This window comes from Erpetoichthys calabaricus, chromosome 7 (assembly GCF_900747795.2).
Source record: "Erpetoichthys calabaricus chromosome 7, fErpCal1.3, whole genome shotgun sequence".
Lineage (NCBI taxonomy): Eukaryota > Metazoa > Chordata > Cladistia > Polypteriformes > Polypteridae > Erpetoichthys > Erpetoichthys calabaricus.
In genome coordinates this window covers 67,193,680-67,211,009 of record NC_041400.2, presented here as the reverse complement: position 1 = coordinate 67,211,009, position 17,330 = coordinate 67,193,680, and the positions used below count along the sequence as shown (strand labels likewise).

Below are 17,330 nucleotides of genomic sequence, written 5' to 3'. Positions count from 1 at the left end.
TAGACGTGACGTAGTATAAGTGTACCAAATTTCAAGTCAATAGGTGAAACGGTTTGCGAGCTACAGCTGATTTAAAATCCTGGACAGACAAACGAATAGCCACGGTAGCGTATTATAGAAGAACATTTTACTGTTTAATAATTTATATTTATATGCAATGTGCTTCTTATATATTACTTCATATTCTCATATGATAATGATGTTAATGTTGTTTATATTGATTTCTATGTTATTGTAAGTGCTCTTTATTTGTGGAAAAATACATTTGGCAATTAAACTTATTTTATACATACTACATTTTATTTTTTTCTCTTGCACTCAGTGAGCGAATCCACTGGGTAATCAGCTATATATATATATATATATATATATATATATATATATATATATATATATATATATGTAGATATGTATATATATGTGTATGTATATATATGTAGATATGTATATATATATGTGTATATATATATATGTAGATATGTATGTATGTATGTGTATGTGTATGTATGTATGTATGTATGTATGTGTATGAATGTATGTGTATATATATGTTGATATGTGTATATATATATATATGTGGATGTGTATATGTATATATATATATATATATATATATATATATATATATATATATATATATATATATATATATATATATATATGTAGATATGTGTATATGTAGATATGTATATATATGTGTATATGTATATATATATTTGTGTGTGTGTGTGTGTGTGTATGTGTGTATATATATATATATATAACTGTATATATATATATATATGACAGCAACACTCATAACAATAACAACACAATTACATTGACAATCATGTTACGTTATTTTTAAAGTGTTTCCTTTTCTTTTTCATAACCTCTTTAACACACTACTTCTCCGCTGCGAAGCGCGGGTATTTTGCTAGTATATATATATATATATATATGGTTGAAATAGTTTACTGTCAAATAAATGCAAAGAGTACGCGACACGTGTTTCGCCCTCATTCTGGGCTCATCAGGCGTACACACTCCACTGCACTCCCTCTCGGGAATCGAACCTCGGACGTCAGCGCCAGATGCGATGCCCCTAACGTTGCGCCACGGCGTGTGGTTCGTTTATTTGACAGCATGTAGATCGGGGTAATTACATTCACGGCATTCGAAGTCTGTGTCACAATCTGATTGTATGGGTGGTTACCTACCAGGTAATGCTTGTGGTTGGCCAGCAATCTGCTAACATCCGCCACGGTGCCCTCCTAGGCCTAAAAGTGCAATGATTTTGTGCAACGATTTTATGTGATTTTTTTATATCACTTTTTTTTGTCACGCTTTAAATTGGGCTTATTTTAAAACCTTCATATATATGTTCGGTATCATTCTTTCCAGAATTTATCGAACTTAATGTGATGTTGTTAGATTTTCAGATTCTTATTCCGTTTTTAAATTATAAACTAAAATATCAAGAAAGTCGTGGTTTTTAATATTAAGAAAGTCATGGTTTTTATTTTTAATTGAGTAATCTTTCTTTCACAGGAACAAACTATTAAAAAAAATTATCAATTCATAACACCAATGTTTGTATTTAAGTGATTTAGTTAGCTGAAGGTCGAGTTACGATGACCCATTGCATACCACTTTAGTTTTCATGTGATTTTTCCTGTTATTCAAATGTGTCATTTTTAAAAAAAAGTTTTTTATCAATAAGAATGTCAGTTAAAACGAATGGATTGTTTATTCTCATTTCATGATCTTTACTCTGTTAAATAATAATTAATTTTTTTTTTACATATTTACAGAATTTCATGATTTTGACTCCAATACATACAAATTTTACTTTTGTATATTTACAGATTTTACTAATATTCTGGCCACAACTGGAGGTTGGGCGCCGAAGGCATCAGGGGGGCTTGCCCCCAAAGTGAGTATATATAATTATCATTATTAGATGTTGTTGTGATGTGAAATTTTGTATACAAGTTGATAAATATTTTGTATGTCTTTATTTGTACCCTTTTGGGGTAATTTTACGACAGGGTTGGGGGGGAAGTGCCTCAAACAAGTTTGGTAAGTGTTTCTCTGCTAAAGTCTCTCTCTCAACCCCCACAGGAAAGTCAGGCTACCTAACTGCCAAGCTTTACCTTAACATATGGTTTGGAGGGCAGGTGTGAAGGTGTTCTATCCCCCCATTGTTCTGAAGTATGGCTGTTTGGAACTGGCTTGTATCAAAAGCCTTTAAGTACTATGACGCCCTATTGGCTCTAGGGGTTGGACAGAAAACCTATAAATTTGCTTGCTTTACCTCATCCTCTCACTCTGTTACCAAACTGATGAAAGACCATCACACCAGGGTTATTATAGTTATGCCTTTTTACTGAATATTAGTTGTTATTTCTATATTTTTTCTTACTTTACTTGGAAATTCAGTTTAGTTTTAGTTTTCCTTCATCGTGTATTTTTCGTTTTAGTTTAGTTTTTATTTCACAAAGAACTGTACACTTAACAGCTTTAGATACAAGTTTAATGTTAGTGGAAGCTTACTATATTACATGGTTTACTATCTGGTTTTGTTTTTGTCTGATAAAAACAAGCATAATCAAAACTAGATACTGAATATGAACAATTTTACACAATTTTATAATTTTTAAAATATTTTCTCATGAAAATCACAGGGGCTTGGACTTGAATCAGTGTGTAGACCCCACCTAGCTATATTGAGGGAAACAAAGAACAACAAGCATGTAGTGTCAAGGTTAGGGGCAGTGAGACTTGAATAGCCCAACATAAAGGACAGTAAACCCATAATGAGAAGAGCAAGTAATAGGAGTACGGACAGGCATAAAACAACTAGGTTTACAGGAAACCTGGAGCCTACCCAAGCAGGTCTGGATGTAAGGCAGGAAAAATACCTGGTATGCAATATGTATGATAAGGCTGATGTTAAGAATAAAAAGAATATGATATTTCAACTATCTATTTTGAGAGAGAGAGAAAAACATTGAAAAAAGGGAGACAAATATTTTAAAATATAATTCTGCTAATGGATTACTTTCACAATATCAGGTATTTTGAGTTGTGAATATGAGCTAAAAAAGATAAATTAATAAATTTAGAATAAATACAAAAACCCATTAGTATGTTTAGTTTTTCATCACTTGGCAGACTCTCTTCACCTACCTACCTTTGTTTGTATCACTTCATTGTTAAACGATGTTTTTGAAGAAAAAATGATTGGTCAGTAACAATATGCTGATCTTATATGATGACCTAGTCAGTCTCTCGATCATCCATCCATCCATTATCCAACCCACTATATCCTAACTACAGGGTCACGGGGGTCTGCTGGAGCCAATCAACGCTGTTTTATTTTCAAAAACCGGGAGTGGCCTCCCCTCGACTTTCTTGTATACTCAGATATGGGGATGGATATCTGAGGAGTAAACCGCGAGACAATGATTATATTTTTATATTATGTACATTAAGGAACCATCAACAACAAATCAAATGAAATTAATAATACAGTGGAACCTCGGGTCACGACCGTAATTCGTTCCAAAACTATGGTCGTAACCCGATTTGGTCGTGACCCGAAGTAATTTCCCCCATAGGATTGTATGTAAATACAATTAATCCGTTCCGGACCGTACGAGCTGTATGTAAATATTTTTTTTAAGATTTTTAAGCACAAAAATAGTTAATTATACCATAGAATGCACAGTGTAATAGTAAACTAAATGTAAAAACATTGAATAACACTGAGAAAACCTTGAACTGAGAAAACTAACATTGCAAGAGTTCACGCTATAGCCTTACAAACTGCTCTCTGTACAGTGATCCCTCGCTATATCGCGCTTCGCCTTTTGCGGCTTCACTCCATCGCGGATTTTATATGTAAGCATATTTAAATATATATCGCGGATTTTTTGCTGGTTCGCGGATTTCTGCGGACAATGGGTCATTTAATTTCTGGTACATGCTTCCTCAGTTGGTTTGCCCAGTTGATTTCATACAAGGGACGCTATTGGCAGATGGCTGAGAAGCTACCCAACTTACATTCTCTCTCTCTTGCGCTGACTTTCTCTGATCCTGACGTAGGAGGATTGAGCAGGGGGGCTGTTCGCACACCTAGACGATACAGACGCTCGTCTAAAAATGCTGAAAGATTATCTTCACGTTGCTATCTTTTGTGCAGCTGCTTCCTGAAATGACATGCTGCACGGTGCTTCGCATACTTAAAAGCTCGAAGGGCACGTATTGAAAAACAAACTCTGTCTCTCTCTATCTCTCTCTCTCTCTCTCTCCCTGCTCCTGACGGAGGGGGTGTGAGCTGCAGCCTTCAACAGCTTTGTGCCGCGGTGCTTCGCATACTTAAAAGCCAAACAGCCCTATTGATTTGTTTGCTAGAGATTGTTTTCTCTATCTATGTGACATTCTGTGCTCCTGACACGCACTCCTTTGAAGAGGAAGATATGTTTGCATTCTTTTAATTGTGAGATGGAACTGTCATCTCTGTCTTGTGATAGAGCACAGTTTAAACTTTTGAAAAAGAGACAAATGTTTGTTTGCAGTGTTTGAATAACGTTCCTGTCTCTCTACAACCTCCTGTGTTTCTGCGCAAATCTGTGACCCAAGCATGACAATATAAAAATAACCATATAAACATATGGTTTCTACTTCGCGGATTTTCTTATTTCGCGGGTGGCTCTGGAACGCAACCCCCGCGATGGAGGAGGGATTACTGTAAACACTTTTTTTTAATGAGTTTTAAGCACAGGGAAAAAAATGAACATTTGAAAAATCCGAAATTTATACAAAAACTAACCATAAACAACCAAGAAAACTAACATTGCAGGAGTTCACGCTATAGCCTTACGAACCAATCGTTGTAAACACTTTTTTTTAATGAGTTTTAAGCACAGGGAAAAAAATGAACATTTGAAAAATCCGTAATTTATACAAAAACTAACCATAAACAACCAAGAAAACTAACCTTGCATGAGTCGAGTTCTGGCATGAAGGAAGTGAGGAGGAACTGGTTGGAGAGGAGATTACAGTTTTCAGGTAAAGTCTGTAACCATGCGGGTTCGCCGCATGTTCCCATCTTGCTTCCAGGAGCCCTCAAACACATCACCATCGGTAATGTTACCAATGAGCACTACAGTGAGGCACTACAATGGACCAATTGGACGGTGCAAAAAGTGCCAAGTGCTTTTATTAAAATCAACAAAACAACAATCAAAAACAAAGTCCAAATTAAATAAAGTGCAGCGCTTTCAGAATACTTCAATAAATAAATGATCCCATAAAAACAGAAGTGAAGTGGAGGTTAAAATCCAATAGAAAAAAGTCTTCATTAAATGCAACAAGGTTAAAACAATTGTCGAAGCAGTCTCTTTAAAAACAAGCCCGGTGCATCCCCCTCGCTAAGCTGTAAGTGTGCCGATTATTTATTTAAAACTGGCCTCTTGACGTGAGCTGTGGACCCGCTATACCACAAAGTCCCTCTGCGTGATGCACGTCTGACTGAGAACAATGTACTGTACAGGGTGAGACTGAACACGTGCGTAAATCACCGGTTCGTACAAACCGGAAGGGAAACAAAATAGAGCACAAAGAGTTCACAGAGAATGCACAGGAAGAGACTGAACACGTGCGGAAATCATCGGCGCATACGTACCGGAAGGGAAACTGGCTTGTTCGTCACCCGAGTGTGTGGTCGTGAACAGATGCAAAAGTTTGGCAAACTTTTTGGTCGTAACCCGATTTGTACGGGTCTGAGACGTTCGTGACCCGAGGTTTCACTGTATATAGAACAATTATTATAAAAGTAAAGTTGAATAAATCGGACTCTGCAGCTGAATGAATAAAAAAAAAAATCGAGTATGTGTTCAGGTAAAGTACCATTTCTGGGTGATGGTTTTGGCCCAAAAGTTAATACAGATCTACAATTGTGGTGTAACAACCACATGCCAAATTTCATCCATCTATCCAGCTGCGTTTTTGAGTTATCGTGTTTATACACACACACAATTCCAAAAAATGGTATTTTTGGACTCTGGGAGGTCTATAATGTCAAGATTCATCAAAATATCAAGGTCAATTTTTTTCATGATTACTATACTTTCTCTATACGAAGTATATGAGAAAGTAAAAACGATTTCTCCTTTGCGAAGTGACAGGTGAATTGCTGTCAACAAAAAGCAGTCACCTGAGAAATAAACTGAAACGTTACTCACTCGTGATTTTTCTGTCCATATAGTAAACGTTTTGTTGACCAGCACATTCTGATTTCAGCCATTTGAATTACATATTGCTATACAACAAGAGCAAAGAAAGGTGGCATGTAATTCGCTTTCTATTTCACACGCTTTACGCACCCGCGTTCAACTTGCACTGTCACTGCAAATGCTGTGTGAACACCCGCCCTCCATCACCAACTGCCATTCTCTGGATGAATATGTGCGGGCGGCTCGTGGTGGATGAATTTCTGTTTTACAGTTAAAACTTACTAGGAATAAAGACTAACAGCAAGAATATTCATTCAAAAACAAAAACTAGAAATATTTTAGTAAATTATTATTTTATTTCAGTTAGTCGTTCCAGCTACTTTAATAGTTTCATTTAGTTTTAGTTTTTCATTTCAGTTTACGAAAATGTTTTTTTAATAATAGTTTCAGTTTTGATTTTAGTTTTAGTTAACTATAATAACCTTGCCTCACACACCATGAACTAAAAAGGACAACACAATAAAGAGCACAGCTTGGCAGCCATATTGGGACAGGCATGCGGCCTGTTCAGAAGAAAACTGACCACAAAATGATGCCTTAACAAGAGACATTTTAAGTAACTAACAAGTCTGTGTGCCACCTGAAACTATACATCACCATTTATCAGGTTGAATCGTTGCCAATATTCAAATGAAGTTTGCATATTGTTATTATTTATGAATATTATCAAAAATACATTGCTTAAATTGTAAATTAACTCCTGCTTGTCTTTTACTGCACAGGTTTGGTGAAATTCAATACTTAATAACAATAACTTAAAATATTTCAACAGGCAACCTTTATTACATCAGCAGCACTGTAGCTATCTTAACAACATTCTCTTTGGACAAGCTGATCATCATCATCTTAATCATTGTTACCCATTACCTTGTTTGCCCATTCATAAACCATCATTAAAGAGATTAACCACCATTTACCATAAACGGACAAGTGATGGTTGGTCAATTGGTGTCGTAAAACATCTTTTTTTTGTGTTTTCACTGACCTTCATGAAATGACCAGCAGCAATTTTATAAGGAAAAGCTCAGCAAGCCTTATAATGTATTACAGATATTTTATCAGTAAACATCCTAATTCAAGCTAATCTAACTTTCATTTTTCAATAGGGGGAAGATTGACCATTTTAAGCTATTATGATAGTGGGGCATTGTCCTTCATGTTGCAGCCAATTTCTCAACAGCCAGACATACAACAAAGCAGTCCATTTTACAAAAGACAGTATTTAAGGAGTCAGGCAGGCAAAAACATGACAGGGAGAAGTGGTAAAATGAATAACATTAGAAGAAATGTTAAACCATAAAAAATTATATTTTTACTAACATTGTTATAGCATAGAATGTTGAGGGATTTTTTTCTCTTTGTATTTCTTCAAGACAAATGATGTATTATAAAGGGCATTCTCAAGATGAAACTTCGGCCTGTACTATAACTGAGAGATGAATTTAAATTATATGTAAGACTCGTTAGTTGGATGTCCAAAACTAACACTAAGTCTGAAGAAAAATGTGCCTTCTACCACAGCATTACAGGCAAAAGGCAGATGATTGACTTTATAGCTGTGTCATCCATCCCGTCTGCAACAATAACATTTTTGACATTAAAGTGAAAAGAAACTTCTAGGCTATCAACTGATCATCATTTCATGGTGACAGAGTTCATCCCAGACCATGTAGCTAAACCAAAGCAACTTCTTAAAATGCATGAAACTGCGTTCACATGTTTCACTCAAATGTATTATATATATACTATCATTATTAAGATGACAAAACGAGTGCTTAAGTAAATAATCAAGATGAATAATTAGACTCTACCAATATACAAAAAACACAAAATGTGCACTATTACTTTAGTAAATAAACCAATTCAGTCATGAGATGGCTAGTAATATGATGCACATATAGCCACAACTGTAAATATCATGTTGAAGTACATTCATAACTAAAAGTAGCAACTGCTGCAGAAAAACAAAGAGATTTTTTTTATACGTGAACTGCTAGAAATGTTGCTGAATGACAAAGAATTAATAAACCACATTTCTTTCAAACCAATGATCCATACTACCAGCAGCTACTAAGCAACAACCAACATCTCCACAAAAAAGAAGCACTAAACACACACTATAAAAGCCTCCCACCCCTTTTAAAATACTATGTAAGATTATACTGAATGTATTGTGAATTATTCAAGGTGTCCATCCCTACAATCTGCATGAGATTTGTCTATGGTATCATACCTTAGACAGTCACTAAAATATTGAGATAACAAGAGGATATGCATTCTCATACGACAACAGAATCACCTAAATATAGTTGGTTTGTATTTTGATACTTAATTGCCATTTGTATATACTGTATTACATAAAATAATCCATTTCCAGACATAATGATATTTGAAAAAAATATCTTTCTTCAATGGAAATAATGTAAGATGAATTGTCAACAATATATATTTTCAGTAATTACAAAAATGACTTTAATTCTTTCTATTTTCTACTGATTAAGAAACAACATGCAAATTAGCAGTATATAATTTGTTAGTCTGCAGTATTTTGTTCCTTGTTTTAGTATTTATCGATAACTACAAATTCATAAAAAGTAATTTTGAAAAAGGTATTTTAATAGGTTACATCACCCCACATTTTCATATAACAATACCTTTTTATTTATCACATCTAACAGCACTGAACTGATCATGATAAATAATTATTTTGTTTACAATTTGCATTTTACCCTACAACCTAAGATGGGTAAAATATTTGGAGCAAAAAAAAAGAAAAATGAAATGCTACACTTATTATCTAATAAACATATCAGAATGTCAAATCAGAAGACAAAACAATAGGTGTTGATGATTAAAAGAATTTGTCACATTTCACTAATAAGTAGTATTACACAAAGATTATTTAAATGTTTGAAAAAGGAGATTGTTTGCAATTCAGTTCACTTTAGCCCTTGCCCCTTAAAAAATAACTGATGATTATGGTTGTACCATGCCAAGATATTCTTAGATAGACAATGAGTTACCCTGAGTCAGACAGCCAAGGCATCAACTGAATAGAGTCAAGAGTGCTAAAACAGTAATGACTGCAACAATCTACTATGTATGCTTTTCCTGGACAAGATACCAAGAACAATTCAAGATGCAGACAGTGTATGCAAATAATACCCTTTAATTTTTTTCACTCTTTCATCATATTTATGGATTCTTAAAAGCATCAATCATTACGAGTGCTGAATCAAACTTCTGCTACAATAAAGGCAGCTTAAAAACAATGCTGCACATATAAATTTAAATTCTGTATTAATTAACACATAAATATTTAGTCACACATGATCTAAAGAAATTCACTCTCAAAAACAGTAGACAAAATCTAAAATTCATTGTGATCTGCACATACAGTACCTGGAATCAGTGATCACATATATCTCTCTGTCGACTTCTTGAAATAACATTTTATATCAGTTCCTTGTAAGGCCACCAGTAATCTCCTAAATTTGGGAAGTCAATCTCAGAATTTAGATTTAACACTAGAATCAGCAAAGTTTCTCAGTACAACAACTGCCAGGCTACACCAAGTGGCATCTTAATCCTTTTATTCTTTTTTGTACTCCGCATCCTGGTACCACATCCCTATTGCCCCACTGCAAAAACCACAGATAGCCTAAAACAGCTTGTGTGAACGTAAAAATAAATAATTACACAGCATGTATTGTTTATGTATGTTTTCACTTAAAATTTTAGCATACATTTTCAATACATAAAAAACTCAGAGGAAGTTCAGTCCCAGAGCAGAAAACTGTTTCAGTATTTGTTAGTGAAAAACAAAAACAACACATTTCACACATTAGCTGGACACATAAAGCAATACCTGCAATAGAAAATTTTCATTTGACATTTTACATAATTCTGTTTTGTTTTATTGTGAGTGCATACTCAAATTTTGCACTGCTTCTGCGAGCGAGAACGAATCCAAGGGATGCTGTGATACTATTTTAGTATTTATTCAAAATACTATATTAAGTTAAAACAATTTTTTTCTATATAAATTGTTTATAAAATTACAGAATTACTTAAATATTTTACAGATTATGTTGGTAAATAAGACAGCAAGATGGATTGAGTGTAAGGTTGTATATATCACCAATTCACTATCATTTTCATAATATGAGATTCTCATACGTCAAAAAAAGGGTGCATTGGATTCACTTTTGTTTTGCTGTTTGTGTGTTCTGTGCCGCTTCTGCATGTTATTAGCATCTGTCTCCTTTACCATTTTTTGTGTTCTTTCACAGTGAGCTGACAGCTCCTGTTTCATTTTTCTTACAGTTCGGTATGGAGCAGGCATTGTCTTCTGGGGAATTCAAAGTCGGCACGTAAAGTTGAATAAAATAACTATTGGTACTCCCTATTGTGTCAGTGGTGTCAAAAACTGTGACAAAAGTGGATTTGTCATGGAAAAGGGATAGTTAAATGTGGTCAGGTGTGAACTGGAAGACAAAGACAGCAATTGACACCTGGCTTCCAAAGTTCAATTCTCATGGCTTGTGGTGGTGATAGGGGTTCTTTATGTATAAAAACAAAGAAAAATGTCATCAGTTACATTTTCTGAATTTAAGAGTTGCAACAACACAGACATTTAAAGTGCAGGACATCAGGAGAAGTCAAGGAAGGAAAGGAGCATGACATGCACACTATTGAAATAATTAAAGATTTAAAAACCTAGACGCCAATTGGAGCGTTAATCAGTTTTCTAAAAGGGTCCAAACAAAACAAGTTATGTCCCTCAGATTTTAAACACACAAAGATAAACAATGCATCCTAATATTCTGTATACATTTATCCATGTATGATATTACAGAACTGTTTCCGTACTGTTTCCAGACTTTTAGTCTGGTCAGTAGTCAAACAGCAGTACCAAAAGGGAACAATATATTCCAAAACAGGAATAGGAGACCAATTCATCATCACAGACCAGCTTTCTTCAAACACCACAAACAGATTAGCTGACATTAGCATATTGCTCACCTGACTATTCGACTGCACATAATCCTGGATGATAACCTCTAAAACTCATACTGTACTACAGACAGCTAGAATATTTTGATCAATGAAAACCAGTTGGCAATGTTGATGGATATCTCATAAAGGTGAGATGCAACACTTTACATTTCTTTGAATTGATCTTTATTTAATGCTCTTCAACACAGTTTCCTAGATCATTTAAAAAGCTAACATTATTTCCAAGGGTGTATGCTGTCTATGATAGTACCATTAATCAATGCCAGGAAGACAACAGGCCCTAGTTTACTCCTTTGTGCAACTCTACCAGTAGTATGTTCCCAATCTGAAAAGTGCCCCTGCTAAAAGAATCTCTGATGACAGTCAGTCATAAAACTGATTACCCATGGGATCAGACCTGGTCTCGCACCTAGATCAAGTTTGCACTAAACTGCTAAGGTACGATCCATTATGTCAATGGCCTTGACAAACTCAGTTGTAATTAGTTTACACACCAAAATTTGGACTACACTGACTCAAAATTAGACAGCATTTATTTTTTTATGAAGGATATTGGGAAATAGGAGGAGTTTCTGCTGCGGTTGTCACCAAAGAATGCAAGCTGTTCAATTACCAAGTTTAAAACTCGTACAAGACAAAATCAAAGGCAAAAAAAAACAAAGCAATTTGAAAACCAGGCAGTCTTCTAACAAGGATTAGAGTAATGCAACAATACTGTTTCTAACCAATGAATGGGTGCAAAAAGGACGCAGTCTTTCAAGTGACGACACACATGACACATTACTGAGTCATTCTGGGATAATTAGCTAAGGCAACAGATTTTCTCAGGTGGTAGAGCTGCCCATTCTTCTTGGCAAAAAGCTTCCAAGTCCCGTGAATTCTTGGGTTGTCTTGCACTTTGGATATTTCTAAAGTGGCTCAATGATATTAAGGTCAGGAGACTGTGATGGCCACCCCAGCACTTTCATTTTTTTTCTGCTGTAGCTAGTGAAGGGTAGATTTGGCCTTGTGTTTTTGATCATTGTCAAGGTTGAAGATCCAAGTGCATCCCATGTGGTGCTTCCAGACTGATGAATGCAAGTGGTCCTCCAATATTTTCAGGTAACATGCTGCATTCATCTTGCCATCAATTTTCACTAAGTTACCTATGCCACTGTAGCTCACACACCCCCAGAACATCAGAAGTCCACCACCATGCTTCAAAGTAGAGATGGTGCACTTTTTGTCATTGGTCTTGTTGCGTCCTCTAAAAACATAGCATTTATGGTTGTGACCATAAAATTCAATTTTGGTCTCATCACTCCAAAGGACTTTGTTCCAGAAGTTTTGAGGCTTGTCTAGATGCTGTCTGGCTTATTGTAATCAGGCTATTTTGTGGCATAGTAAGGGCTTTTTTCTTGCAACTCAACTGTGTAGCCCATTTCTGTTCAAGTACTTCCTTGTTGTGCATCATGAAACAGCAACACCACTTGTTTGCAAAGAAGCTTGTATCTCACCTGAAGTAGCTCATGGGTTTTTCTTGGCATCTCAGCAAATGATCCTGGAAGTTGAGACTGAAATCTTGGTTGGTCTACCTGGCCTTGGCTTGGTAACAATAGAAACCCTAACTTTACCCTTTTTTATCAGAGTTTGAACACTACTGACAGGCATTTTCAGATCTCTGGATATCATTTTATATCCTTTTCCTGATTTATACAATTTGACAACCTTTTCTCACAGGTCCTTTGACAGTGCTTTCCCTGTGGCTCGGTATCCAGCAAAGTCAGTGCAGCTCTGCATGAATTTAAATGTACTATTCATACACGGACACTGACTACAATCGAAGAAATTTCAGGTGTGGACGCTCTCCCTTAATTACCCTTAACTTGAAACTGTGTGTGTCAACTTGTCTGTATGTTATCAGCACCAACATTCAAGGGTATGTAAACTTTTGATCAGGCCCATTTGGATGATTTCAGTTATCAATATGATTTAAAAATGACACACACAATTATGTGATAATAAATTGCTTTGCCTGAGCACACTCCCTAATTAAAACGAAGGTTTTCTGCATGATTACTTATATTTTCCAATCAATGGCCAATATTTCACAAATTCTGCCAGGATATGTTAATTTATGAGCTCAACTGTATATAAAATCCACCAAACATACTTGGCAATGTGTTACAAAATGGATTTTTCATCTTCCAGTCTGCACAGGATCTAGATTAGTTTCAATATTTCTCAAGATTCAGTTTGCAAAAAATTGTTTACATAGTTTAGAACATTGGGATATCAACAAGATTGAACTCAAACCTTAATATTTAGTGGAGATGATTTTGGGATGGGAATATTAGTGCCTTCTTTCCACTATCCAGGAACAACCATCCATCCATTTTCCAACCCGCTGAATCCGAACACAGGGTCACGGGGGTCTGCTGGAGCCAATCCCAGCCAACACAGGGCACAAGGCAGGGAACCAATCCCGGGCAGGGTGCCAACCCACCGCAGGACACACACAAACACACCCACACACCAAGCACACACTAGGGCCAATTTAGAATCACCAATCCACCTAACCTGCATGTCTTTGGACTGTGGGAGGAAACCGGAGCGCCCGGAGGAAACCCACGCAGACACGGGGAGAACATGCAAACTCCACGCAGGGTGGACCCGGGAAGCGAACCCGGGTCTCCTAACTGCGAGGCAGCAGCGCTACCACTGCGCCACCGTGCCGCCCTCCAGGAACAACTCCATTTTTAAATTGACCATTAATAATATCATAAATAAGGACACTGAATTATTATGTAGACTCCTTCAATAATGCTGAAGATATCATGTCTGGACCAGAAGATATGTGACAGTTAATAGAGGAAAACTTACAATACACATCCCATACTGATATGATTGGCAATGGAAAAAAGAGAATAAAGCCGAAGAATCAAATGGAAGAACCAACTGAAACATCTTGATAAACTTTTTGTTAATTATAATAGCAATCATCTCAAAGTCCAGCTGATCACATCTAAGCACACTGATTCGATCTTCTCATTTCATGATATTACACAAAGATGTAACTAAATTATGCCAACCTCTAGGGTTCTGTTTGTATCCATCCCTTTCACTCTTGATTTGTATAATAATTCTATAGCTACTCTTACTTCCCTCTTAACTTTATTTTTATAATACTGTACCTGGCCAGGACCAATGATTTTCTATTTCAGGCTTTCTGTGTTTCACAGATTAAGAACTTAAATCTTTAAATAATCCATGGTTTACCTGAAGAATGAATGTTCACCATTTTTTATTATTTTTTTTTTCAACATTTGCCATGTATCCAGCATTTTAAAGCATCCATGGTGGACGCAGCAGATAATGACTTTTATTTGTTAATTATGTACTGTATGGTGGAAGAATGATGTTTAATCATAGATGACCAGGATATTTCTTCAAGACTGAGTTCAACAATATATGAGGACCTTGGAATAAAGCCACTACTGCTCCTTTTCAAACAGAGCTGGTTAATGGGATTTGGCACCCTAGTGAGGATGTACCCTGTCTAAATGCAGTAAACATGACTGTGAAATGGGTTTGCAAACATAGCTTGGCCCACTGGAGACACACACAAGAAAGACTTTATATTTTTACTGGCTTTATATCTTCAGGGATTTGAAAAGGAGTTGCTGTGCATGGTTACTGAAAAAATCATTTTGGTCTACTTTGCTTTGCTTGTAACTGTTCCTATTACACAGTTGGACAAGAAGTTACTGTCAATGAGCTAAAATCACAAAACAACTGGCACTTCTGGAAGATTGTATAAAGGAATACAAGTTAGCCTTGATTGGAATTTGAAGAGATACAGATCAAAATATTTAGTATTTAGTTGTTAATAGTATTTGACTGGATTTTCAATACACTATAACTTCAACATGACATAGTAATACTGTAAATCAAACTGAAGCTTTAACTTTATGTAACAAAGCATTGTAAAACAAACATATTTAAGAAGCAGGACACCTCATTCAAAGTTAAATCTCAAACTTTGGAGACATAAACACCCATAATATCTATGCATGGGGCACTAGGTCATGCTGTTTTATAAATAACGGTTCTCGAGTTTCCTGGGTTTTTTTTTTTAACTTTTTTAAAACACATACCAGTTTCAGCTCCTTTACCTAACTTGCATGTTTTGATGGCGTCTTTTCAACAGTTGTGAACTGCAATCCGCAGACAGCGTGTGAAAACCAAAAGCATATGCCTACAGCACCGAAGCAAGCGGCCAAGAGTGTTGCATAACTCCCGACAGATACAAACAATAAAGTTGCGTCCGTCCCAAAAGAACAGCGTGTCCTAGCTTACATAAACCTTCAAGCCGCGGCAGGCGTCGCGGATTGTATTTTCCGAGCTCCGGAACAGCCGAAATGAAATTAGCAGTGCATAAGGTCGACCCCATCGCTCTGTTTGGCACGCGCGCTCACAGAGGAGATCGGGGGTATGGGGGGAGATCGGGGGTTTAAAGACGGCGCGGGTTGAAAGTGTCACCACGACTCCTTCAGTATTCACCGGTCATGGCCAGCTGGAACAAGCATTTTCTCCAAAGTCAAGAAGTAGCCACACGTTACCATTGAGAAGCATTACAAAGGTGAGTAACTGCACCCACGGTCTGCATAGTACCCCCTGCCGAAGATGACTAGCTGCACCACGCTTGCACCTTCACCCATGTAATCAGACAGCAGGCATTGGTTCGGAGGAAAAGCAACGGTGACAACTGAGCAGGCCACAAGAATCAAACACACTAATTGCGCCTTTCAATGTTGTGTCACTGTCTCTCTTCGAACTTGTGCTGCTGCGATAAGGCACACGTTTTGTTGCAAAGTTGCTTTGGCCAAAATAAGGGAAACGGCACGAATGGCTGTTTCATGTGCGCTTATGGGCAGGATGACCCCAACATACAAGAAAGCAACCAAGTAGCACTGCTAAACGCTGCAGGTGGTTTCAAGGAGACGGTGCAGAGGAGTCAGGCTGGCATCTCGGTGCCGTATGAAAAAAAGAAACCCAGGCTCTCAGACAGTCTCTGTCATATTGGCACCACTTTGTGGGCAGGTACTGCTGTGCTAAAAACTCAGCAACAACCGACTGAAGAGATCATGACAGCACCACCAAGAAGTACAAGTTTGTATGGCAAAACATACCAGCTTACTAAGCACTCAAAAATAAAGTACGTGTAGACGCCCTCTTATTTATCAATCTATTGCTTCTGGTGACTTTTCAAATAAGTCGCGTTGTTGCCACAGTCTGTCTGCATCCCTACAAACTTTCTGCGAAGCCTTGTCTGCAGTACCACTCTTGTCAATAACAACTTTTCCAAAAACCAAAACACACGAGGATGCAAGCATAACAGACCCTGTCATTTCGTCGCTGCGGTATTGCGCTCTGCCCAAATGCCTGCAACTTGTTTTCAAGCCGAGCACATTTCGTCGTTTGCACACCGATGCACAAAATGATAATAAACTTACTTTTCCCTGGCCTGGCTGTCGGACGGTACGCTGTTACTCTTGCCTTTGGCGTACATGCTTGCAGAGAGCTCCGATTGTCACGCACCTGTCAACCCATCACAGCCTCTCTGGGCACAACCCCGTCACCATAGCGACACAAGGAGCGTCGCATTCTATTGGACACGAGGTACTCTGGGACCGCCTCGTTCACTCCGGTAACCACTCTGACAGACAGTGATTAACTCCTCCCCCTAGCTTCTCCTTCTCCGGGGAGCTCGCCAGCCTGCCTATCTGTCGGTCTTGTCGGTGTGGGGAGAAAACGCGCTCCGGAACACACACACACACACTTTAAAAAAAATCTTCGCTTCCACCCTCCTCTGCGTGAGGGGGAATTTGAAACCGATTGAGCAGCAGTCTTAAACAACTGGCTGTTCTCGTCAGAGACGCGTCCGCCCACCGGTAGATGAGAGAGAGAGAGAGAGAGAGGATCGAGCAGGCGGAGAACTATAAAACACGCAAAACCAGGCCTGGAGATTATTGAGGAATCGGCTACGTG

The 17,330-nt window shown here is 37.2% G+C and overlaps 1 protein-coding gene across 6 annotated transcripts in view; it reads right to left on the bottom strand.

The window, feature by feature from the left end:
* Positions 1–17,096, bottom strand: part of ssbp2b (single stranded DNA binding protein 2b) — a 761,138-nt gene extending 744,042 nt beyond the window's left edge. For 2 of the 6 annotated variants that reach the window (XR_007935389.1, XM_051929622.1), the window contains exon 1: positions 16,796–17,090. Coding sequence is in view for 5 of the 6 variants with exons in the window: in XM_051929622.1 (XP_051785582.1) it covers positions 16,796–16,851 (56 nt within the window). In the remaining variant the exon portion in view is untranslated. Of the gene's footprint in view, positions 1–16,795 lie in introns of all 6 variants that reach the window. The other 4 variants (XM_051929625.1, XM_051929624.1, XM_051929623.1 and 1 more) reach the window with 4 other exon arrangements.
* Positions 17,097–17,330: the final 234 nt, after the last annotated feature.